This window comes from Dendrobates tinctorius, unplaced genomic scaffold (genome assembly GCF_039654945.1).
Source record: "Dendrobates tinctorius isolate UK_male_01 unplaced genomic scaffold, ASM3965494v1 ptg000040l, whole genome shotgun sequence".
NCBI classification, from domain to species: Eukaryota; Metazoa; Chordata; class Amphibia; order Anura; family Dendrobatidae; genus Dendrobates; species Dendrobates tinctorius.
Genome location: NW_027361708.1, coordinates 926,163 through 952,463, shown reverse-complemented (window position 1 = coordinate 952,463; position 26,301 = coordinate 926,163). Strand labels below are relative to the sequence as shown.

Sequence of the window (26,301 nt, the reverse complement as noted above, 5' to 3'; positions counted from 1 at the left end):
AGCGGATGCGAAGATAGGACAGAGAGAGGCGCCAGATGCCTCAAAGATTGAATCTCTGGCTAAGTCTATCTGCCTGTCAGTAGGATCTTTAAGCGATGCCCCATCTGGCAGAGAGAGCACCGTTTTTGAGGCTATCCGGGAAACTGGAGGATCCACCTCGGGAGCCTTGGACCACTTTGTGAGCAGGTCTGCATCAAAGGGGTACAGTACGTCTAAGTACTTGCGGCCCGAGAAACGTTGCTCAGGGCGCTCCCAGTGTTTGGATAAGGTAGTATCGAAATCTTTGTGATTGGGAAAGGTTCGAGATGGAGGTCTTGCTCGTTTAAGGAGAACAGAGCATTCCTGAGGTGGAGTCTTATCCTGCTTAATCTTTAGCGTTTGGAAGATAGCTGAAATAAGGCTATCGACCATGTCCCGTGTTTTAGAAACGCTGTTCCCTTCCGAACTAGCTTCCGATTGAGAGTCATCGCCCGACTGAAGGTAGTCATCCGAGGAAGGTCTGGGGGAAGCAGAAGGGCCCTGCGAGCTAGAGGACGAAGAAGACAGAGCCCGCTTCCTAGACCTCCTGCCCTGTCTGTCTCTCTGAAGGTCGCGGTCAGGTGCGGACGACTCACCCTGAGAGGCGGTCGGGGCACAGGTGGCTGTAGATAGCTGAGGTAATCGTTCTAAGACCTGGACCAGCGACTGTGATACTTTTGTCAAGTCAGATACAGACAGACATTACAACGGCCCACTCCGGGGGGAGGGAGGAGGGGAGAGTGCCCTCAGCCCGGGACTCTGTGCGCTCCTGAGATGCTGACATATTTGAAGGACTGCAGGGGGGGCAGAATGGAGACGACTGACCCGATGCCCACTTCTTTTTACAGCGCGCACAGGCGTAATAGATAGAGGTGGGCCTGAAGCAGAGATCCCCTGAAGGGTTGGGCATAGGTAAACTGCACTAAATGGCCGCAGGAATTTAGGGAATAACTGCCGAGGAGAGCTAATCTTTGCCTCAGAGCAGAGCCTACCGAGATTCTGGCGAGCAGCAGAAAACGCTGAAGTGTCCCCCAAGCAGCGCAGGAAGGAGTGAAAATCCAGGAAATCCTTGTGCTGGAGGCTGGGGGCGGAGGTTAGCGGCTGCGTCGTGACTGGCTAACAGCGAAGGAGAGGGCATGGCCGAAGGAGGAGGCTGGCATATCAAAAGAAAAGGAGCCCTGTGATGGGCTAGAAAAGGCGCGCTGAAAAGAGCGCTCTCAGGAAGGGAGGAGAGAGAATGCTGAGGGAAAGTGAAAGTGAAAGGAAGACGCCGCAGCCCCATGCCTACGCCGACATAACGGAGCCTGTCTGACAGTGGCCCTGGGAAGTCTGCCTCCCCTGCTTGTGACGCTGTGTGGTGAGTGGAGGAATCCCCAGTGTCTCCATGGGAGTGAGGAGCAAGCGGCGTGAGCGCGCGGCAGGCAGAGAGGGCGGGAGATTCAAATTGTGGACCTGTAATCACCAAGGTCCAACTTCTCCCATTCATGGAGCTTATGCGGGGCCAGAGGGAACGTACAGGCACTTACCTGACGTCCCTGAAGAGGATGACCACAGGGGCCCACGGAGAAACGGCAGGCTGCTGGGGGGGGGTCCTCTGTACCCGCATCCTGCAGAAGACAGCCTGAACCTCCTGCGATCGCCGTCTTCCTCTCAGCCCTGTCCCGAGAAAGGGGTGAGGAGGGGGATTCGGCAAGGACCAGCCACCTGTCCACAACCCTTATCACCAGAAGGTGATAGGGAAAAAGTCCAGCCTGCGGTACTGAGAGTTGCGATGTGGGCGACACCACACTGCTCGCTCAGCCGCACGATATGGGAAATCAGGGTGATAACTATACCCTGTTTCCCGACGGAAAAAACCTGAAAGATAAAAGAGAAAAGATTAAAAGGTTCGATCTAAACCCTAAAGGAAAAAATGGATTAATAACTGCGGATCTGGGGAGATCCCGGTCCGCCTCCTACAGACACTAAGCACAAACTGAGGTGCTTGGTGCCTGTCGGTGGGTGTATATTGCCGGGGAGGAGCTAATTTTTATTGTTTTGCATGTCAGCCTCCTAGCAGCAGCAGCATACACCCATGGTAATCTGTGTCCCCCAATAAGGCGATAAAGAAAGTGAGACTTATTCATATTTTTATAGATCCAGTTTTCACATCACTTGTTTTCATGAGTTTTCTGAAACTTCAGGAATTTTTTTTCTTTTTTTAAACTGCAACTTCAATTGCGGTTCAAAAAATATAATCATGTTGATAAGGCGATAGGGTTTACACAATCGGTGGGCTGCTTAGCCCCGAGCCCTCCTGATCTGGCCCCACTGAAGCATACATGTGTTTTCTTACCGTAATATCTGTGTACAGAGATTTGCCGTACATTCTTTTGTATTCCTGACGAATATCCAGCAGATCCACTTCACTCCGAGACACCAAGATACGGATCAAAGTCTTGTCTTTTGTTCCAGCACCCTGCAGAAAAAAAGCACAACTGAAACAAAGTACAGATATTGAAGATCCAGATGCTACTGCCTAAACAGAAAACTAGCCACTCAAAGTTTGCCACTCCCACTTTACCACCTGTGGGCTTGATCCTACCCCATCCTAACCAGACATCTGTGCTTATGCCAACTCTAACGCATCTCTTCAACTTTATTTATCACAGGTGTCTTCCCTTCCTCTTTCAACCACACAACCATCACATCTATCTCTTGACACTTCCTCTACGTCCAGCCATCTCCACATATCACTATCTCTACGTCCAGCTACCACTATTCCCATTAGCCTCAACGCTCTTACCCGCAGGTCCATATTCAACTCTCCTCTCACCTCTCATCCAACTACAATACAGATTCCAGACCCATCACTCTACTAAAACTGCACTAACAAATCACAAACAACCTGTCCATTTCCTGAATCTCCTCATACCTCTCACACACCGTACATTTGGCATCTGCAATCTTTCTGCCATCCAGAATGTTTATCAGCCATATCCTCCTCATTACACTCCCTAAAACTCAATGCGGACCAAGTCTCCTTTCTGACCTCCCATTTAACAATCTCAAATCCATCCAGTCTGCCACTCGATTACCTCTCCCTTCATAATTCATCCACCTCTTTCCTCTTCCAATCTTTTCACTGACTTACAATCCGCTAGCGAATTCAGTTTACATGTCTAGCAATGACCGGCAAAGCCATCCATAATCTGTGTACCCCATACATCTCCAAACTAATTCCCCTGATATCTCCCCACACAATCTACTATTTTCACAAGACCTCAGCTTTTCCTTTGCCTTTAAATGCTCCTTCAACAACAGTCTCCAGGATTTCTCCTAATCATCCCCTATTATCACTTCCTCAGTTCATCAGATTGTTTTCCCACAATCAAAGCCTTCACGCATAACTTGAAAACAAAATGATGACACCAAAACTTTTTCTCCACTCATGGTTAGTGGTTGGATGCAGCCATTTATTGTCAAACCACTGTGTTCTCTTTTTAAATCATAATGACAACCCAAAACATTAATTGACCCTGATCAAAAGTTCACATAACCCATTTCTTAATACTGTGTATTGCCCCCCTCTAACATCAATGACTGCTTGAAGTCTTTTGTGGTAGTTGTGGATGAGATTCTTTATTTTCTCAGATAGTAAAGCTGCCCACACTTCTTGGCAAAAAAAGCCTCCAGATCCTGTAAATTCCTGGGCTGTCTAGCATGAACTGAGCGCATGAGATCTCCTCAGAGTGGCTCAATGATATTGAGGTCAGAAGACTGAGATGGCCACTCCAGAACCTTTACTTTGTTCTGCTGTAGCCAATGACAGGTCGACTTGGCCTTGTGTTTTGGATTGATGTCATGTTGGAACATCCAAATATGTCCCAAGCGCAGATACCAGGATGATTATCGCAAATTTGCCTCCAGTATTTGCTGCATTCATCTTTCCTTCAACTTTAAACAAGTTTCCTGTGCCTTTGTAGCTCACGCATCCCCAAAACATTAGTGATCCAACTCTGAGCTTTACAGTAGGAATGGTGTTCCTTTCATCATAGGCCTTGTTGACCTTTCTTCACATGTAACATTTATGCTTGTGGCCAAAAAGTTCAATTTTGGACTCATCACTCCAAATTACCTTGCTCCAGAAGTTTTGAGGCTTGTCTCTGTGCTGTTTTTTGCATATTGTAGGTGAGATACATTGTGGCATTTGTGCAGTAATGGCTTTCTTCTGGCGACTTGACCATGTAGCCCATTTTTCGTCAAGTGCCTCCTTATTGTGCATTTTGAAATAGACACACCACTAGTTTTCAGAGAGTCCAGTATTTCAGCTGATGTTATTTGTGGTTTTTCTTTGCATCCCGAACAATTTTACTGGCAGTTGTGGATGATATTTTTGTTGGTCTACCTGACTGTGGTTTTGTTTTTATAGAGCCCCTGATTTTCCATTTGTTAATCACAGCTTGAATGCTGCTGACTGGCATTATCAATTCCTTGGATAGTTTTTTGTATCCCATTCCTGTTTTATACAGTACAACTACCTTTTCCCGTATATCCATTGACAATTCTTTTGCTTTCCCCATGACTCACAATCCAGAAACGTCAGTGGCTAGATGAAAGATACAAGTCTGTCTGGAACCCAGAAACTCACTCAGCTTTTATGCACACACACTGATTACAAGCAAACAGGTCACAGGTGAGGATGTTACCTTTAGTAGCCATTCAAACCCATGTGTGTCAACTTCTGTGCATGTTATCAGGCCAAAATCACCAGGGTATGTGAACTTTTGATGAGGGTCATTTGAATGTTATTATGATTTAAAAAGAGGAAAACACAGTAGTTTGACAATAGTGGTTGGGTGAAGCCATTTCATCATGAGTGGAGAAAGTTTTGGTGTTATCATTCATATTCTCTGAAAAAAGGCCCAAAGAAAGGAAAAATTCTGCTGGGGTATGTAAACTATTGAGCACAGCTGTATGTACTGTATGTAAACCCTGATCACATGAACAGCACCATGGTATTAATGATGTCAGCATTACTGATGCAGGATAATATAAATGAAAGATGGATATCTGGTCACCAGTACATATTAAAAAGATCCAACTCTGCACTTGCCTTTACAAGTTTAGCTAAGTTTTCTACTTTATGTATGAGGAAAGTGTAAATCTCTTCATGCATTAAATATTTGCTGGAAGAATACACTCCCTACATAATGTCAGAAACATGTAGCGGAGAGATGGATCAGGAGAATGGTTGATAGGAAGAAAATCCAAAGACTCTTAGAACACAACCTTTTCTTTAAGCTTTTGAAAAGTGAGTATTCTACAAAAATAGTAGGAAAATGTAATTAGGATTCTGTTTTCATCGCTGCTGTTTTTTTCTCATCCTCCCCACAAAAATGATTAATATATTCCTTGTAACCAATTAAGGTGCCATTAAAAATACAATCCATCCTGCAAAGGAAACAAACCCTCATCTAGCTAGGGTGACAAAAAAAAAAAAAAAATCAGTCCTGAATGTGGTGAAGAAACAGTATGCTTTTATGCTCAAAATTTTCCTGCATCCTTAAGAGCTATTGTGTGCTCATAAAAAATAAAATAATTTAGTTCTCTCTTCATCCCATTTCAGGCTTTTGTCTGAGTGTCGTCTTCTGACATGTGCAAGTACAGTACACGCAGAGAAGAATATCTGCTACACTCACCTTCATTGATTTGTAGAGGCGTTCCGCAAAGAACGCGGAGGTGTTTTTAAGGCATTTTACTGCAAAACACAAGGTGCAAAACAAACAAAAAAAAACACAAGTCAGTCCAGTTCTGAAACGATGGAGCAGATTTAGTATTACTGTCTGAGACGGCATACAGATGAGAAGGACTGAAGATGCTTCAAAATGATCACAGTAGTAAGCGCATTGTTGCACGTGTCTACTACCAACACATCTTGATTGGATCACTATATTCAATATTTTATGGAAAAATTGTGGCTTGTGTGATATCATTTGGTGCAGTGTCACTTTTTTTTTTTTTTTTTTTTTAGACACTTTTGAAAATTGGTGAGTGGCAATCTGTCTAAAACATTTTAGGAAACCAGGCACATCAGTTTTAATAATGCATCATACCTGCCATAGTAAATATGCCCTTTACTGAAAATGTATAAAAGATTTTTGAAAGAAAAAAAATAATTTTAATACTTAGCTGAATGCAGCCTCTGATTGATAGCAAAATATGAAATTTGGAAATAGCCAAACTAATCACCTTAATGCTAGTTTAAGGAGTATTTCTTATTTTATTAATCAATGTCACATGAAAATAAACTTTGTAATATATGTTATCAGAGAAATCTGCTTGTTTCTCTCTGCCAGAACTGATAATTTATTCTCAAAATTCTCAATTCACAGGTAAACTGTTTTCAGTGTAGACAGAATGTTACATTACTGAGATAGATGAGGGAGAGGGGAAGAGACGGTAGGAACTAGAGGCCGAGCTCCTCCAACCTCTCTACATAGAATCTTATCAGTAACATCTCATGTCTCAGCAATGAGACATTCTGTTTACACAGAATACACATTTTACCCGTGAATTGAGAATTCTGAGATCAAATTATCAGTTCTGGAAGAGAAAGAAGCAGATTTGTCTGATAAGATGTGCTCTGACGAGCAAAATGGAACAAAGGTTTTGAATGTTTGACCTTCAGGCTCCATAGTTCACCATCTACTACTGCTTTGAACGTGAGACTACCATTATTTTCTAGACAATCATCTTGGCCATTTCCTACATAAATTTGACTTGCAGCCAACACCTAACACAGAATGCAATGAACGATGCCCTCCAATGCTACTATCAGAATATCAAATTCAATTTTGGGAATACGATATATCTGGAACTGTTGTGCTGTTACTGAAAGCCGTGCCAATAATGTAATCCACTGGAAGTTATATTAAAAGGAATTCAAGAACATTAAATAACTTTATAAAGTTTGGGAATTTGAGATCTACAAGTTTAAAATTGTTCCGACAATGGAATAAATGACAGTTCTTTCAGCCTGGTCACTTTTAAGTCATTTCTGTCCTAGAAGGGCTAACAGACATGAGATGGAAAAGTAGAGTTTGAAGATTAGGAGCATGTAAAAGACACAACACAGCAATCATACATGCAGAGAAATGTACACTGTCACAGAACACTATGGATCTTTGCAATATTGTCAATGGCACCTGGATGCTATAGGCAATCTAAGAATTACCAGACATCATCTGGAGGCTAATATGTGATTAAAGCAAGAGAGAGATAAGCAGCATTAGCATCAACAGACAAGTTATACACCAAGACCATACATATAAGCAGAAAAATACTGAACAATCCAGGAAGCCTGCAGGGCATGTGTAATGCCTGTCCTTGCCTCTGTTGTCATCATGGCGGAAGAGGCTGTCACAGTCCCCATCAATACACTGAAACGGTCTCTGCAGCTAGTCCATTTATAGGAAACACATTGTGAACAAAAGGCAAGGCATAAAAGGGTGTCCAAGCAGACAACAGATTCAAAATATTCAGTTTTTTGTGATGAATTTCTTGATAAAACATAAGTTTTCAATTCACAAAAGTAAAGTAAATATCCCTTTTATTATGGACACTTTTCTATTATCAGTCAATCATGATTTTGTAATATTATATCATTTATTGAACACCTGTCACGAGGAAGATATAAACTGAAACATATGCAAAATAACAGGAATTGTTTTCAAACATTTTTATTGGATTTTAGTAAAAAAATAACAGGAATTGTAACCTGGAAGCTTCAGACAATCCGCATCAGTCTGACACCTACGGTAAATCAGCGAGGCGATTGTCAAAAGCCACAAACAGATAGGGCTTCTTGTAAGATTACATAGCCAAGATTATCATGAATGAACGCTCCTAAGAATGAGCTTTTCATAATAATCTTACAGTGTAAACAGGTTGCCGAACACTTGAATGAGCAAAATGCTTGCTGATCAGGGGAAATCCAAAAGATCATGGTTCTTGGTAGCACATGGGCCTGAGTAAACTTCCAAGAACAATGGCAGCTTATGTGCAAAGCCCTATTAAACGACAGCCTATTGATAAGCATTTACAGATATGAGGTTGTTTAAATCCTTGCTGCAATATAACGTAACTATACATCATTGCAAAAGGATGCGGTGTGTGGCGGAGGCTCAGGTGATGAACTCTCTCCACAGGTGGTGGATGTTGGCCATTTTACATAGCAGGCATCTGTATCTAACAACCATGGCTGCACCTGAGCTCCACCCGCAGCTGCTAACCAGCAACTTTTAAATGGAACTCACACTGGCTCCCATCAGCCCTCCGTGAGCTGGGGTCCTGCTGAAGTGAAGGCCCCTGTTGCTGCCATTTTGGTCCTCCTGTGAGGCTTAGCCACATAAGAGAATGAGATTTCAATTACATACTGCAATACTACAGTATATTGTAGTATAAAAAACAAAAATATTTCTGTATTTTCATACAAATTTCTGAATTGTGTGCCTTCACTTAAATGAAAAAAAAAAAAAAAAAATCAATGCAAAATTTGTTATCGCTGTCATTTCAGTGTCATTGTTAGCACAGAATTTACACAGTAAAAACAAGACCCCAAAAAAGCAAAAGGCAAAATTGCATTTTTTTTTCACAAGTTCATCACACTTGTAATTTTTTTCCCCATTTTCCAGTACATTATGGTAAACTTGTTAATGAAATCATTCAAAACTACAACTCGTCCAATAAAAAAAAATGAGCCTTCATATGGCTATATCAAAAGGAAAAAAAAAAAAAAAAAAAAAATGATATGGTTTAAGGACAAAGAATAAAAAAAAAAGAAATGCGCATTCCCATGGTGGAAATACAGCAAAATCAGGTAGTGTAAATGCACCTTTATGCTGTACTACTTAACCTGCCAAGTGACCATGAAGGCTGAATGGTACAGTAGCCCACAATCTGCTACGTGGGGGCTGTTCAGCGACTCCACTAATACTCTGTAGATCACACGCACCGTTGTATGGGTTTTCTCTTAACAATAAGACACTTACCCACTGCTAGCATGCCTCTCTCCAGATCCCCAGACATTTCACGGCAGATACTCTTCTCCAAGTCCCGATTACACATTCTCTGGTACTCGGAGAACACTAAAGGCATGAAATCACAAGTAAAAAAATTAAGTAAAATACATGTCTGCTTATACATTAACTGTATAATGCATTACTACAACAGGAATAAATCTAATATTTAATTATGATGAAATGCTTACATTATATTACTACCCATAGCCTCCAGGTACATCGTGTCATTTATCATGAACTCCTGTTACAAACTCTAAATGTTCTCTTTATGTGAGCAGACATTATTTATATCTGGGTAAATATCTCTTCATTGGCTCCCAATTCCTCAATGTATCCAGTTCAAACTACTAACACCGCCCATAATCTCTCTCCTCCAAAAATCTCTCAGCTAATCTCCAGATATCTTTCCACACGCACTATCCGGCCCTCCTAAGACCTTCCCTTCTCCTCCATACTTATACGTTTCTCACCCAATCGCCTCCAAAACTTCACCTAAGTATCCCCCGACCTCTGTAATTCTGTGCCCCAACATATCCAATTATCCACCACATACAGAACTTTTAGACAAAACTTCAAAATGTATCTATTACAGCCTGCAATGACCCCTACCACCTCCAGAGCTGCCGCAAACCCCCTAATCTACTGTCTCGCTCCCCATTACCCCGTAGGCTGTAAGCCCGCAAGGGCATGAGCAGTCTTGTGGCCAAAGTCACAGCATAGCCTCAGACCTATAGGACAAATATGAAGTTTTTGTTGTAACAAATACATAAGATGTGAATGAACTATTACAGATTAGCCATTAACTGTTATACCCCGACATGAATAACATGGCCTGTGGGGCCTGTAGATTTCTATCATGCACTGCATACCGCCGGTTTATGATTAATCTCATGGAGAGGTCACAAATGCTTTAGATGAGAAAGTAACTCTGCAATGTATTAATGATAATTTTTTTCCACTCCACAACTAATCATACTTTTCTCTAATCTGATTCATCTTCAGATTGCATATTTTTTTCAACACATTATGGGGATAGTCATTTTGTCTGAACAGATTTCAGTGTCATTTTCTGACCAAGAAAAAATATTTATAATGTGTTCCCTTATTCCAATTTTTTTTATTTAAAAAAAATGTAATGTACTAAAAAAAAACAAAAAACAAAACAGGTTACAGAGAACATCTTCTGTATGGCATGTGAAAGAATTCTATTTGGATTTGTCAGTTTGTATTAACATAAGAGTCAACTTAAAGCAGTGGAGGATATGAAGATATTATTTATTTCTTCATGTAAGTTCTACACTTTGTGATCCTTTAATAAATGTGCTGTTTTTGTAACAAGTCACAATGCATTCCATTACCGGCATTAAGGTGTGCCCTGCTGCGTGCGCACAGGATGGCGTTAAACTTAGACTCATCAGTCCCCAGGCGATTTTCTCCAGCTGCGTACAACTCCTAGAAATACATTGTTATTGATCCGAGTACACACACATCGTATATATGTATGGGAGATATGGCGACAATCACAAGAGTCTGTAATGAGCAGCGCCTAACTCCCCACACAATAGCAAATGTGCTCACCTGTACATCCCGCTGGACCAATGACATATCTACATTGCTGCTCTCATCTCTATTTCCCTGTGGAAAACAATTAAATCAACTAAGGAAAATCTGGTCACAAAAGTAATATTATTGTCTTTGACAACTTTGCACTACGGCCGATAAAGCAAAACACAAACATGAGACAGGACTAGAGTTGAGCTAACAGAACCGCACATGTTCGAATTTCGAACATTTTTATCGAACATTAGCGGTTTTTGTGCAGTTCGATCGATTTCGAACTGGTTGTGCGGTCCGATACTGTTCGAAATCGTGTTCGAAATGGCTGTTGTGTTCGAAATGGCTATTGCGTCGCACTTTCAGTTTCGCCGCCATGCCCGACATTGTGTCACCGCGAATAGAACCAATCATCATGAAGCGAGGGAAGGGTGCCGCGGCCATGTTCGTTCCTGGCATTACACTGATTGGCTCAGAGCGGCGCGTCATCGGTCGCGCAGCGCTCGCGTCCTCGATCGCGTCATCGCCCATATAAAAGACTCGAGAGCGCGTACGCCGGACACTGTTTTGTGGGAGCTCAGATAGTAGTAGGTGGTTGGACAGTTAGAGCAAGCAAAGCAGTCAGTTTCGCAGATTAGTGGCAGTTAGTAGTCAGAGCACACGCGAACGCACTCGCAGATAAAAGTGTATTCGAACAATGTTCTATTTGAATTCGAAATGAAATCGAACATTTTCGAATCGAACCGCACTTTTTGCGGTTCGATTAGAAATTAGATTCGAATAGAACATTCTTTTGCTCGCTCATCTCTAGACAGGACTTTCAGACAGTACAGGTCCCATGTTGGATGGTGCCCCAACATTACCTGTGCTGTCATGCAGTGCACATATAACTATACTTACAGCATTATAGCAAAGTAAATCTTGCCTCAATAACAATATAGTTTTAAAAGTACCACAAAGTGTAATCGTAATATCCTGTACTAGTAATACACAATAAAGTGCTGAACAATACCGGCATAAGGTGATGAAATAAATGCGGACATGCAGTGTCTAAATAACACTGCTATATAATCAACATTAACAATTTTATTGACTGCAAACCTCTGATGCCAGCCATCTTTTGCGGACATGCCCTGTGTTATGGCATATTACATCACCCATACAATAAGTCACACATTCCTAGGACTAGCTATATGTTTACATCGTCAAATAAATTTTAATGGACTCAAATTAGGCAATATTACAGTTTATTTGCACATACACCAGACGTGAGGTACAGCTCAGCAAATTAAGTGAGAAAAATACTATAAAATGTAAAAAAAAAAAGTTATGTTACTGAATCATAGTGAAAAAAATATAAAAAAAAAAAAATCAGAAAAACTGATGAAACATTTGAGGGACACATTCTGTGTTAAAGAGGAAACAGGTAAGTAGAATCAAACAGTGACATCATGATACGTCTAGCATTAAATAACTGATTTAAGCATATAATAAAGAATTTGTTGCAATATTTGAGAAATTATTCCTGGCAGCGAATCCTCCTGGCTATGCTTATAGTGCTGCTGCTGCCACAACAAGAAGTGTTAGTTGCAATCACACACGGCTCTGCAGTAAGATCAGAAGAGGAGACACACTCCTTTTCATTTAAATTATGCTCTGGAGGCGGAGTCTCATGCAGATCAGTGATCGGCGCATAGATCTTAGCTCATTTACGTATTAAGAAAAACGTGGACTTATTACAGAAATGATTTTATTCAGCTTCCTATGACCTGCATATCAGTATAGACAGCTTAGGAGGGTTGATCCTACTGACAGAATGCCTTTAAATGTATCTCAATTCTGCCTGATTTTTGAATTAGTAGTCACCACATACACAAGTATCCAACCTAGCTGCATGTCTCTGAACCCTTTTCAGCTCTCGTATACACTGTACTTCAATATGATGTTCTAAACAGTTTGTCATTGCATTATTTTCAGTTTTGCAGTATTTCTACTAATGTGATACACGAGAAAGGTGGGCAAAAAATGTCAGGAACGTAAGAATATGCTGTCTTTTTAAGTAGACAGATGGAAATTACCTGACTAAGGGAAACCAGCAGTCTCTCGAAGTGTCCAGATGTGTCGCTCTTAATCGCTTGCTCCAGAGTCTTCTTAAACTCTGAGGGAACAACACAATGCATCACTTTCTGTAGACCGATACAAGGCCAGTGAAATAACAGATCACCATTCTGTAGGAATGTTACTAATAACCTACTTACGTAGTTTGTGCAAATAATATAAAGTGAATTGGGTGTGTAATAGGGAACCTAAGAGGTAACTTTTCTCCTTGTGGAGAGTGACAAGCCAGGCCTGTCATCTGAGAGTGTGGAGACATACGCCATGGATGCTCCTCTGGGAAATTAAATATGCAAAATGCCTCTTCAGAGAGGAAGAAGACTTGAACTCTAGTGCCAGCCATTGGAAGCAACGATCCTAAAAGTCAATATTGACCCTTTAACGAGCCATGTCATATGACTTAGGATACCGGTCACAAATCATGCAGTCCAAACCATAGGTAGCATGAAACAAAGCCTACCTGCACAACTGCTTGAGCGTTTTATAAAATAAATAAATAGTTAGAAGACAGGTCTTTCACCATGGAAGAGACCAATCAATCACCTGGAGCAGAAGGTCTCAGACTGTGGTAAATCTTCTAAGTAGATGTTCTCCACAATGTTGAAGCATTTCAGAGAAAAAAATACACTTGGCTGAAATTGTGCAGCCAATCAGATTCATACTGCCAAAATCATGGGCAATATTAATCACGAGACAACTTCCCTTTTAAAGATTGTGGTCAATTTACCCGTTTTATACACTCTGTTGATTTCTTGTATCTCTGCATTTGTCCTAGATGCCAGGATCTCAATAAGACATTCTTCATCTGTCCCAGCACCCTGAGCAAATACAAAAAAAGTTAGCAGCTATTCTTTTCTGATCATAATTTATTATACTATTTTGAACAGCACTCACTTTAATTGCGTCATGGATTTCATGGGCATCATACAGGGTTGGTGCTTTCATCATTGCTAAAATAGTTTTTTCAAAGTTCCCTGAAATTTCAGACTTCAGTTCCTTTATTAAATCCTAATACAAAAAAAAGAGAGAAAATTAGTTTTGCCAGAAAGTTCTGGGCACTCAAACAGCCCAAGAAATATACGCAATTGCCTGTTCTTGAGATCCCAAGGAGGCACTAGACCTTGATTTGCCTGACACAGCATTTATGTCCTCCTGCAGGTATATTTACCGCATATAATGTATGCATTACATTTATATGAAGGCATTATCTAAGTGAGGCAGAGGCAAAGGCTGAAAACAACTTTCAAAGAGTGATTATCTGTCAGGAGGGCGAATGAATTGAGACTGATATCGGGTGGTGGTATGCCAAATGCTGCACCCTGAAAATTAATATAGTGCAAAAAGTACACAATTAGTGAGGTATTATCTGATATTTTGGCCAAAATACTTGAGCCCGTAATCTGCGGGCCCGTTAACCCGTAAACTGCGAGCCCGTAAACTGATTAATTTTCAGGGTGCAGCCGATCCCAAACATGTTTGGTCTCGTATGAGGGGTGTTCATTGAGGGTGTGCTGGCCAGCCCGCCTAGTCGAATAGTAGGGGCGTGACTAATAGGCTGTGAGCCAGACACTGTGTAGTTCCCTTGTGTGAACAGCGTCCTATGCGGGCTTTTATTGTGCAATTTTATACTGGGCAGTCACCCCCTCCAGGAATGGGTAGGTGGAGAGTGGCTGTTAATCTGGTATTTTGCACCTGTGTCTTGCTTTATGGGCTGAATGAGGTTGCACTGTGACAAGAGAAGCAAATAGCAAAAAGTCAGAACCTGAACATTGGAATTTTTGCAACATGAATGTTGCAATGGCAGTAGCTTGTGCTTATAGTGCGACCCCATTCATCTACATTGTGCAGCAATGTAGCACTGGCAAAGACTCATTTTTGGCCGTACGAATTGTGTCATGACTAAAATAGCAAGCCTAATAATGACTTCTATGGTTTCACCTCCATGAGAGAGTGCAAAAAATAAATGTAGAGGAAGAAGAAATAGTGTGACATGTCCACCAAGTAAAATGAAAAATCTTTATTAAAAAAATTTTTTCTTTAGCCCCCAATTTTTTTACTTTCACATGGGCAACAAGAAAAAATGGACCCCAAAGTTTGTTGTGCAATTTCTCCCGAGTACACTGTCTTTTTGAACGGAAAAATGGCTGGAATCGATAGAGGACGCCATGTTGCGCTTGCAGAGCCCCTGATGTGCCTAAACAGTGTACACCTCCCCCCACAAGTGACCATATTTTGGAAACTAAACACCTCAAGGATTTTATATCCAGGCATTTAGTGAGGAATTTTAACCCAAAAGTGCTACACGGTATGTGATAACATTAGGTTGTCATTGAATATGTCGTTAGTGTTAAGCGCAAGTCCTTGCTACTCGAGTTTGCATCAGGGTGTTCCAGTATGCTCAAGAGAACCCATGCAAACTCAACTAGCAAGCACTTGCACTCGACACTAGTCGCCATATAGTCATCATTTTATTATTTCATTTACTTTTGAAAAAACCCTAACCCCAACCTTAACCCTGGCCAACTGAAACACTGAGCCCAAGTCCTAACCGTGAGCCCAACCCCTAACCGTGAGCCCAACCCTGGCAAAGAATGAAAGAAATACAAATTAGAAAATTTATAAAAAAAAGTTATTCTGACTAAGGCCTGTTTCACACTTCCGTTTTTTCAAATCCGTCAAAATCCGTTGTTTTCCGTAAAAAAACGGATCCGCCATTTTTTGCAGGATCCGTTTTTTTGTCCCATAGACTTCCATTACGGTTACCGCGGATCCGTCAAAAAAACGGATCCGTTTTTTAAAAAACGGATCCGTTTGCATCAGTTTCCGTCAAAAAAACGGAAACGGATCCGTTTGGCGGACACAAAAACGGAAGTGTGAAACAGGCCTAAGCGGATGACATACTAATTATTGGCTTTTGATCACTGTGATAGGGTATATCACAGTGATCAACATGAATAAATAGGAAAAATTTCTGGGCAATTTCTCAGCACCAAAACATATTATATTAGAACATATGTGGTTTATTACTGATAATTCTATCAAGCTGTTAAGTTAGATCTTTTCTGGAAATTAAGAAAATGTTGGGGGCGTGGCCTGGACAGCATGTTGGGCAGACTGCAAAGTGTGAGCTCCCTCAGATTATCCTGTGTTTATCCTGCCACCAGTGTTTTTTGCTATCTGTGACCCCTCTGCTCTTTCACCCAAATCCTCCTGTACTAAGAGATTATCTGGAGAATGAGTGTGGCTTCTTCCCGAGGCAGGGGGACTGATATGGACTCGGCAAAGGGTAAGGGCCCCGTCACACATAGCGACTCACCAGTGATCCCGACAACGATATCAACTTGTCAAGATCGCTGGAGAGTCGCTATGTGATCGCTGGTGAGCTGTCAAACAGGCAGCTTCAACAGCGATCAGGACCAGCGACATGCGGGTAACAAGCGACGCACGTCGCTTAGTTACCCGCAGTGTATCTTAGTTACCAGTGCCCTGATGCAGGGAGCTGGTAACCAAGGTACACATCGGGTTTCTAAGGGGCGCAAAGCACTTATAAACCCGATGGGTACCTTGGTTACCAGCTTCCTGCATCAGCACGCTGGTAACTAAGGTACACATTGGGTTTCTAGGTACAGCGCGCCCCCTTAGAAACCCGATGTGTACCTTGGTTACCAGCTCCCTGCATCAGCGCGCTAACTAAGGTACACATTGGGTTTCTAGGCACAGCGTGCCCCCTTAGAAACCCGATGTGTACCTTAATTACCAGCTCCTGCTCGCTGGTCTCCCGCCTGTCACACGCAGCAATGCGTGCTGGCCAGCGGGAGACCAGCGACCCCAAAAATGTCCAGACATTTCAACAGCGATACCCGGCAGGGGGGCCGGTCGCTGATAGCTGTCACACACAGCGATCTCGCTGATGAGATCGCTGTTGCGTCACAAAACTTGTGACTCAGCGTGTGACAGGGGCTTAAGAGAGGATAATCTAAGATTGTGACTATACACTGCTCTCCTGCAAACAGGAATTCAGATGCACATGCTAAACTTGAGAAGTTTGCCAGAGTCCATCTTCATGAGGAGGAGCAGCGTTCATTATCTGCAGAGACCAGTACAAATGTCCCTGTTAGCTCCACAAAGCAGGCTGATAAGACCAGCAGGAAGGATGGAAAGGCTGAGAAAGACAGTTCACAGGTTAACTCCTCGATGTCTGAACCCACGCTGAGTGAGATTCTAGCAGCAATAAATGCCTGTAATTCCACTCTGAAGGATGTAACCACTCAGATGGCAGAGATGAAAGCGGACATATCCTGTATAAAGCATGATCTACACACAGTGAATGAGAGAGTGGGTGAGTTGGAGAGGCGAGTGGGCATAACTGAAGATAAATTGACCCCTGTGACTCGAGACCTGGGTAGAGCCATCCACAATATATCTCTACTGATCAGCAAAGCTGATTTGGAAAATTGCTCTCGCAGAAGCAACCTGCGCCTGGTGGGGGTCCAGGAGAGAGCGGAGGGCCGAAATTCGGCTGCCTTTCTCGAGACGTGGCTGACAGGTGCCATGGGAAAGGACATTCTCTCCCCGTTTTTTTCCATAGAGAGGGCGCATAGGGTCCAGACTCGACCTCCCCCACCTGGGACACCCCCACAGCCCATTCTCCTGAAACTCCTGCATTACAAAGAGACGCCATCCTCAGGCGGGTTAGAGAACTTCAGGAACTCATCATTGATGGCAAGAGGATTTCTATATATCCAGACTGTTCCCTGGAGGTGCAGAAAAAGAGGGCGCAATTACTAGATATCAAGAAACATCTGAGGAATATCCAAATTCCCTATGCTATGCTCTACCCAGCCAAGCTACGTGTGGTGGCCAAGGGGACTACTCATTTTTTTGACTCTCCAAAAACCACCCTGGACTGGCTTGATGATAACGAGAAAGACTTACGGAGGAGCATACATTAACACCAGCACTTTATAGCAATCTCTAGGGCATCTGCTGCTAAGCCGGTGGCTCGCATATCCACTTGCACTTGGATTTTTTCATCCTTGCAGCTGTGGATCTGGATGATATGCGGGATAGCCTTAAATTGTTTATCCTACCACACCAAAACTTGCGCAGATTTTTGGTTGACTTGAACTTGAGGAGGGGCTAAGTGCCATCTAGTCCCGCCGGATGGCGGGTCTCCGTGTGTGGAAATCTTTGTATCTGCCTATGTGCATGACACACTGCCTTAACTGCGGTGTTGGCCTAGTTTTCTTAAAGGCCCCTAATCTCTCTTCTAGAGAGATGTTTTGTTGTGTAGATATTGTTTGGGTTTGTGTGTGGGGGTTTCAGTATGGAACAGATGCTCCCTAGGGGGCCCAGGTTTCAGTTATATTATGCAGGCATAGTCAACTTAGATAATTTGGATATGTTGGTAAACAATTATATAAATATGATATGGCTCAAAACGTGAACCTATTGGCCTGGAACGTAAGAGTTGGGGGAACGCCAATAAAAGGTACGCAATTTTTCCATCCCTCTGTAAATAACACCCAGCTATTGTTTGCTTGACAGAAACACATTTAGTCAGGGACAATCTCAAGACACTTAGGAACCCCTGGGTGGGTGCGTAATTCCACACATGCTCGAGGGGATAGCATTCTAATTCATCGCTCCATCCCATTTGTGTGTGACAGCTCTTCTATTGATGCAGATGGAAGATATGTTTGTTTGGTCTGCTCTGTTTATGGTATTCATATGATATTGGTTGCCCTGTACATCCCACCCCCCTACTCTAGTGAAGTTCTTAGGAAAATATCTCTTTTTATTAGCAAAAACCCTCCTGCCCCAGTCCTAATGTTAGGGGACTTTAACAACTACCTCCATCCCTTCTGGGATAAATTCCATTCAGGTAATATATCAGAGCTTTCCCCCCACATGAAAATGGCTGCTGTACTCACTGAGATGGATCTTCATGATATTTGGCAGTTAAAAAATCCTAAACTTAAAGTGTATTCCTGTTACTCCTCATCCCACCACACATTGTCAAGAATTGACTTGGCGATAGGTTCTGATTCGATGCCGACTCTGGTGGCCGAGGTCGAAAACTTAACAAGAAGTGTTTCGGACCACTCACCAATTAGAGTGCAGATGAGATGGGGAGCTGACGGAGTGAGGAGTTGGGCCCCATGGTGGCTAAACCCAAATTGGCTTCTTCTGATTAATGGGAATACTATAGAAGGGTGTATTAAGGAATATCTACATCATAATATTGACACCGCCCCGCAAAACATTGTCTGGGATGCTCTTAAGGCTTTTTGTAGAGGGGTTCTTTCAAAAGAAATTTACCAATTTAAGACCAAATCCAGAAGGTTGACATCCTTCCTTCGTGAAGCGGTAGATAAATATGAACTTAAATTTACACCATCAGACTCCAGTAGGAGGAAGTGGAAGGAGGCTCAGAAAGTATACTCTGAGCATTTACTTGACAAAGCTGAGCATAAACGTTTTTTCTATAAAATGAAGTTTTTTGAGGCGGGAGAAAGTACGGGACACCTATTGGCTTCTGTTATTAAGGCACAGGAGGGCTTGGCCCATATATAGAGTATACATAATACAGAGGGGGTAACCATCACAGATAATAAGGACATTTTAGCAGAGTTTAAAAAGTACTGTTCTGAACTGTATGCTTCTAGGGCCCTGCCTTGCGAGGGAGAAATGGACACATCTGTCCACGATAAAACTTCCTAAACTTTCTAAGTAGGCAGTTAAGGAGTTGCATAGGCCCCTGACGATTGAGGAGCTGGAGTATGCACTTTCAGGGTTTCCGAATGAGAAGGCCCCAGGGTCGGACGGCATCCCTGGTGAATTTTACAAACGCTTCAGTAGTGTTTTATTGCCTCTGCTGTTAAAAGTCTTTCAATCTGCAAGTGATATGGCACAGCTTCCTCCGTCCATGCTAGAGGTTATTATAGTGGTCATCCTTAAGCAGGGTAAGGATCCCCTCCATCCTGAGTCTTACAGGCCCATTTCTCTACTCCAGATAGATGTTAAAATTCTTGCCAAAGTTCTCTCGGTCAGACTGGCTAAGGTTATTGCTGGGGTCATTCATGAGGATCAGTCAGATTTCATGCCAGGGAAGTCTACTGCCATTAATTTGCGTTGGTTGTTCCTCAATATGCAGTTAAGTTCTCCTGAGGCGGGGGCCAGGGCGGTGCTATCGCTCAAGGCAGCTAAGGCCTTTGATACGGTTGAGTGGAGCCATCTTTGGAAGATTTTAGAAAGAATGGGGTTTGGCCCTAAGTTCTTGGCCCTCATTAAGCTACTCTATAATGGTCTGTCAGCTAGGATTGGGGGTCAATGGTGAGTTGTCTGGGGTGGTGGCGATGGGAGGGAAACAAGACAGGGATGTCCTCTGTCGCCCCTCCTTTTTGCCATCGCTATTGAATCCTTAACATGTATTATTAGGGCCTCTAAGGAAGTGCGGGTGATTTAGGGTGGGGGGACCTGGAGGAACGCATCTCGCTCTATGCGGACGACATGCTTCTGTATCTGGGGGACGCCTCTTCCTCTATAAGACCAGTTATGGCTATCCTTGAGGAATTTGGTAAGTGGTCGGGCCTCCTTATAAATTGGAACAAATCGGTACTTATGCCTATAGACCCATGTGTAGACACGCAGGGGTTAGAGGAAATCAATATTAAACTGTTAACAAAATTTAAATATCTGGGGATCAATGTTTCAGCTAAACCTGTTGACTATGTGCCTCTTAATCTGACACCCCTGTTAGATAGATTTGTAACTAAAATTGATGCATGGTGTAGACTTCCCCTATCAGTTGTTGGGAGAGGAAATCTCATCAAAATGGTTTTAATGCCCCAACTGCCCTATATACTTCACAACTCCCCGGTGTGGATCCCGGCATGGTGCTTTCAGAGGGCTCATAGGTTATTCAGACAATTACTTTGGAAAAAAAGCAGGCTCGAATCCGTCTGGAGTACCTACAAAGAGAAAAAACAAATTGGGGGCTGGCTATCCCGAATGCTTGGATCTACTATCTCGCGGCTCAGATTCAGCAACTGAAGGGTTGGGATCAGTGTGGTGCACTAGAGAAAAATGGGCGACTGGCAATTCAGAAAAGCCCCTGGAGAGTACCAATGTATATCGTAGACGCTCGGGGAGGGGGAAACAAGTTATCTCAAGCTCCAACTCTGGCCATGATCTATAAGGTTTGGGATAGAGGAAAGCACCTGTTGGGTGGTTCTGATTGCTCTTTGTTTACACCATTTTGGCATAATCCTAGTCTTCTGAAATTTCAAAATTTAGAAGGGTGCTCTGATTGGGAGGCGAAGGGGGTGATGACGGTGGCACACATTCAGTCTAATAATACATTAAAACAGTTTGAACAACTGCGCACTGAATTTGACATTCCCCATAGGTTTTTCTACAGATTTTTACAGCTCCGGCATGCGTATGGAGCTCTAATCAAAACTAGAGATCTTAGTATAGACCCTAATCCCTTCACAATTTTGGTGGGGGGCTTGGGCTCCAGAAGAGGACTGATTTCCTCCATCTATAGAATACTTCTCAATGCATTCCACGATAAGTACCCCCTTTGCACAAAAGCTAGATGGGAGGAGGATGTTGGCCAGCTCTCAGATGATCAATGGGACTATATATTAAATTCAGTGCCCTGTCTTTCCTTATCGGAGGCCCAGAGAGTATCGCAGGTGTATCTAATACATAGGAAATATAAAACACCTGCATTCTTGCACAAAATCGCGATAAGGAGTGACTCATGCTGCCCCCGATGTAGCCTACCTGATGCACACCTTATGCATATGTTCTGGGAGTGTCCTCAGCTTGGACGGTTCTGGAATAATGTTCTGAATATGTTGGCAAGAGTTTATGGTACAAGATTGCGCCCTGATCCAAAGGTCTGTGCGCTAGGTATTATACCGGATATTCCTGTGGAATACCCGCTGGCGATCGGTATGGCTAGAATTCTATATATAGCACGGAAAACCATTGCCTTGCACTGGAAGCAATCTGCACCCCGACGGTGGAGGAGTTCATTAATAGAGTCAATAGTTCTATAAGGCTGGAAAAAGAAGTGTATATTAAAAGAAAAGCTATCGGAAAATTTGATAAAATCTGGAGCCCCTGGCTTAACACCCCAGGTTTGCCATCCCAAATTTTGCTGCTGGAGAATCTGTTCCCTATGCTTCATTAATTATGGTACCCCTTATTCCGTCTTGGTTCCATATGATCTCTTGCGTTATGAATAGGTTTCATGAATATGTCTATTGCTCATTTTGTACTATGTGCCTGACTGGTCATAGTTCTATGCTGTACAAGTCTTACCTTGTTTCATATTGTTCCCCTTAAAAATTGTTTTGGTTTTTTTTGCGTGTTTCTTCCTTTTTTCTACTATACATTTATAGGTCACAATCTAAGCGACCCACGGTTATATTAGTTATAATTTGATAATGGGGGGTTGGGTTGTGTATAAGAGGTATGTCTCAAATCTGTATGTTAAAACTGTGTGTGCCTTGCCTCAATTTTGTACTGATTTAAAAAAAATTAAGAAAATGTTGTACACTTTCTATATGGAAAGATATCCATTTATTACGATAAATTATAGAAGAAAAAAAGTCCACACAATAATTGTTAAGTAAAAAACTCTGCTACATCTCTGTTGCTGCTCTATAGTCCAGGGTTTAAATGCAGTCAAGGGCAACATCTGCATGGAATTTGTATATTTTCACTGTTTTTCCTGTGGGTTTCCTCCCAAGCTCCAAAAACATTAAAAGGGAACCTGTCACCAGTTTTGGCCAATATAAGATGCGGCCACCGCCTTTCAGGGCTTATCTACAGCATTCTATAATACTGTAGATAAGCCCCCGATCCAACCTGAAAGATAAGAAAAATAAAAAATTTATTATATTCACCTAGGGGGCGGTCCGGTCCGATGGGCGTCGCCGGTCCGGCGCCTCCCATCTTATGATTGCCGCCCTCCTGCTTGCTTCATGGCTCCATGGCATCGTGCTCCTGTGCAGGAGTACTTATCTGACCTGTGGAGGGCAGAGAAAAATACTGCAGTGCGCAGGCGCTGGGCCTCTCTGAACTTTCCCAGGGCCTGCACACTGCAGTACATTTGGTCTGCCCTAAACATGGCATATAAGTATGCTTGCGGAGGAGCGCGATGCCAGGGAGCGATGAAGCAATAGGAGGGCGGCATCGCAAGAAGATGGGAGCGCCGGACCCGGACCTGAGACACCCATCGGATCGGACCGCCCCTCTCCGGGTGAGTATAATAAAACTTATTTTTCTTATCTTTCATGTTGGATCAGGGGCTTCTCTACAGCATTATAGAATGCTGTAGATAAGCCCTGAAAGGCAGTGGCCAACGGTGACAGGTTCCCTTTAAGTGGCCCTATAACGTATCCAAAATAAGTAACGTAATGTTGTGTACACCAATGGGGACAGAGACGGAGATGAATGGTGAATTTCTCTGCATGGTGCTGCAGAATATTTTGGTGTCAAGGAGCAAGATAAAAATGAATAATAACCTCTGCATATCAATGTATTTGTACATTGAGAACAAAAAAAAAAAATATAGACTTGACTTTCATGTGAACATATACAAATATACGTGCCTACACAGTCATGGTAACCAGAATAAAAATATCCAATGTGTCCAAGGCTGACTGCAATGAGAGACCAGAAACATGATGTATAATGGAAATGTACAAATCTAGAATGATACAGGAAAGATATATATCTTTGTATCGTGTTAGCCAGTGGATAGAAAAATATTTAGAATTGAGAGTCCTCAGTGGTTGAATGAGTGGTTCAACCACTGAGGATTCTAAATACTTTTTCAAATCTAGAATGAACACCTACCTTTCCATAAGCCGTTTTGAAGGATAAACTGATTTGCTGCCTTTGCTTGTTTGACCGGCTCCCCAGACATTCAATAATGGCTTTTTCATCAGTTCCTGATAGCAGAACATAACAAATTGTTATTTTATTTAATGTTTATCTCAAGCCTCAAGCGAGAAAAATAATCAGCAGCAGATTATAAATGGCAAGAAGAAAAGTGAACTCACACAGAGCTTACTGATATTTATGTTTTCCATGATAATGTTCTAGGTAACAATTTACCCGTTGTTTAACTTCAATGCTTGGGTGTACTATATAGATTTCCTTACACCAACAGCACAAGCAAGGGATTTTTTTATTTGAGATGCATACAGTATCAGGCACAACAGTGTGCACACCTCTGGAGTAATTCTGATTGCAAAGCAGTCAATGTGGTTCAGTCCTGTGTGCTATATATGGCACCACCATGCTCAACAGTGGAGCATTCAAGTATGAGATAGGCCATCCTATGCAGATGCTACTAGTACATGGCCAAATATATACGCCACCATTCATAATGGCTGATTGAAGAAGTAATTTATCATTTTCAATTTTGAAGATTTATGATGACAAAAATTATAGATTTGGTACATAAATAAGGTAAAAAATATAAACTGCATTAGAAAATGTTCTTTTGCAATTCCTTACCAAATCCTTTCATGGCCTTTCTGAGAACTTCAGCATCTCTAAGTGGATCAAAGTTTGGAGCATCTGTGATAGTGCCTCGATTCTAGACATAAAACAAGTGAGTGACGCAGTGCTATCATCATACTGTGCATTGTGTGTATGTAGGGTTTTATGTAAAGCATTCACAAATTAAAATCAAACAGTTCATCCTCCATAAAAAACTCCTTTCAATACACTCAATTTTGGCTTTAATAGAAAAAGACTGCAAATTATCATATGGCATTACCTTCATGTGAGGAATATTGTGTGTTACTGATGGTTGCGATGGATACTGTGGCATAGAGGGGTTTACTGCTGGAGCTTGTGGATAGCCTGGCATTGGTTGCTGGCCAGGGAACGCCATTGGGGGCTGTCCTGGTGCTGGCACTGGTGCCTGTCCTGGTGTTGGAAGTGGTTGTCCTGGAAGCTGACCTGGGTATCCTGCATTATACCCCGGCATCCCTGGTTGAGGTCCACCATCTGGAGCAGGATACATACCATAACCAGGCCCTTGAGGTTGTTGTGGTGCCCCAAAGCCAGGTGCAGGTGGATAACCACCACCTGCTGGTGGATAACCACCACCTGCTGGTGGATAAGCACCAGCTGCTGGTGGATAACCACCACCTGCTGGTGGATACATTCCTTGGGCAGGGTTCATTCCTCCAAATGGGTAGCCTGATCCTGGCTATGACAAATAGAATACATTTAATCAATACAATGTAAGTTACATAGAAGTTCTACAACTCCTGTATATGCAGACTTTATCTCTAAATTCTTTACAACACTCATCAAATCAACAGGAAACGGTAGCACAAATCTGACAGCAAACTATTTGTTAAATGGAATCTGTCAGCAGGTTTTTGCTACCCCATTTAAGAGCAGTGTGATGTAGGGGCAGGTTCCCTGATTCCAGCCAGCAGTGTGTCACTTACTGAGCTGCTTGCTGTAGTTTTCATAAAATCACTGTTTTCAGAGTAGCAGATTAAACCCCACCTCACCCCCGATTGGCAGCTGTCTGTACATTGTATGTGAGCAGAAAGCTGCCAATCACAGGTGTGGCGGGGTTAAACAGAGAACTGCTAGCATAGTAATTACATTACAGTGCTTGATCCTATATTAGTTACTGGGGGTTGAAATTTCTGTGTTTTGGGTTACAGATTGTATTCTGCTAACAGATTTGAAGAGGATGTCACCATTTAACAAACTTCTTCCCACACACTCAGTTATGTGTAAAAATAGCAACTTTGCTTTACTTCCTTCCAGGATCCAGCACTGTTTCCACCGCCAGTCCGGTCTCTGTTTGACTGCAGCGGTGAAATCATGTCAACAGCACTGCAGCCATCACTGGCCTCAAAAGTGTGGCGCTGTCTAGATCGGCAAAGACACAGATTTCAGTCATTGGCAGCACCGTCTACGTCATATCACTTCTGCAGCCAAACAGACTAGTGCAGCAGTGGACACAGCACTGGACCTACTAGACCTATGAGTAGAAGTCTGCTCATTGTTGCCTCCACACTCGACAAAAATATTTCTTTATACTCAAATACCTTTTTTGATCTTTACATGGGTATTCTCCAATTCACTATTATAGGAATTACAGAAACAGCAAAGCGCAGCCTGCATGGCTGTCCCCGCAAAGCAGGCCTCCACTGGCCACACAGACAAGTATTCCCATCTCATACATGAAATGCTAAGATGGGAATATACTATAATGCCAGGTTTCCGTTAAAGGCTAATATTAACTAGTTTATTGTTCCAATGACAAACAGTACTCACCATATATTGCTGTGGATTGTACTGCTGAGAGAAGCCCGCTTGCATATCCAATCCTATGGAAGGTGGGTTACTGGGTGCACCCCATGGATTACTGCCTGTAGTAGAAAAACAAGCAAAACAACCATTCTATACCCAAGAATAAGCATAGCCTCTTGTGTGTGCATAAAAATAAAACGGGAAGTAATACCACAATCAGATATTCTAAAGCAATATC

At 42.5% G+C, this 26,301-nt stretch overlaps 1 protein-coding gene across 3 annotated transcripts in view; it reads right to left on the bottom strand.

Moving 5' to 3' along the window:
• Window positions 1-26,301, bottom strand: part of ANXA11 (annexin A11) — a 68,997-nt gene that overhangs the window by 8,472 nt on the left and 34,224 nt on the right. For all 3 annotated transcript variants that reach the window (XM_073574769.1, XM_073574767.1, XM_073574768.1), the window contains exons 3-14: window positions 26,088-26,182; window positions 24,559-24,996; window positions 24,294-24,375; window positions 23,628-23,722; window positions 13,644-13,757; window positions 13,477-13,567; window positions 12,713-12,792; window positions 10,659-10,715; window positions 10,439-10,532; window positions 9,051-9,146; window positions 5,700-5,758; window positions 2,354-2,476 (exon numbers count right to left, since the gene is read on the bottom strand). In XM_073574769.1, the coding sequence (XP_073430870.1) occupies window positions 2,354-2,476; window positions 5,700-5,758; window positions 9,051-9,146; window positions 10,439-10,532; window positions 10,659-10,715; window positions 12,713-12,792; window positions 13,477-13,567; window positions 13,644-13,757; window positions 23,628-23,722; window positions 24,294-24,375; window positions 24,559-24,996; window positions 26,088-26,182 (1,424 nt within the window). The remainder of the gene's footprint in view (window positions 1-2,353; window positions 2,477-5,699; window positions 5,759-9,050; window positions 9,147-10,438; window positions 10,533-10,658; window positions 10,716-12,712; window positions 12,793-13,476; window positions 13,568-13,643; window positions 13,758-23,627; window positions 23,723-24,293; window positions 24,376-24,558; window positions 24,997-26,087; window positions 26,183-26,301) is intronic.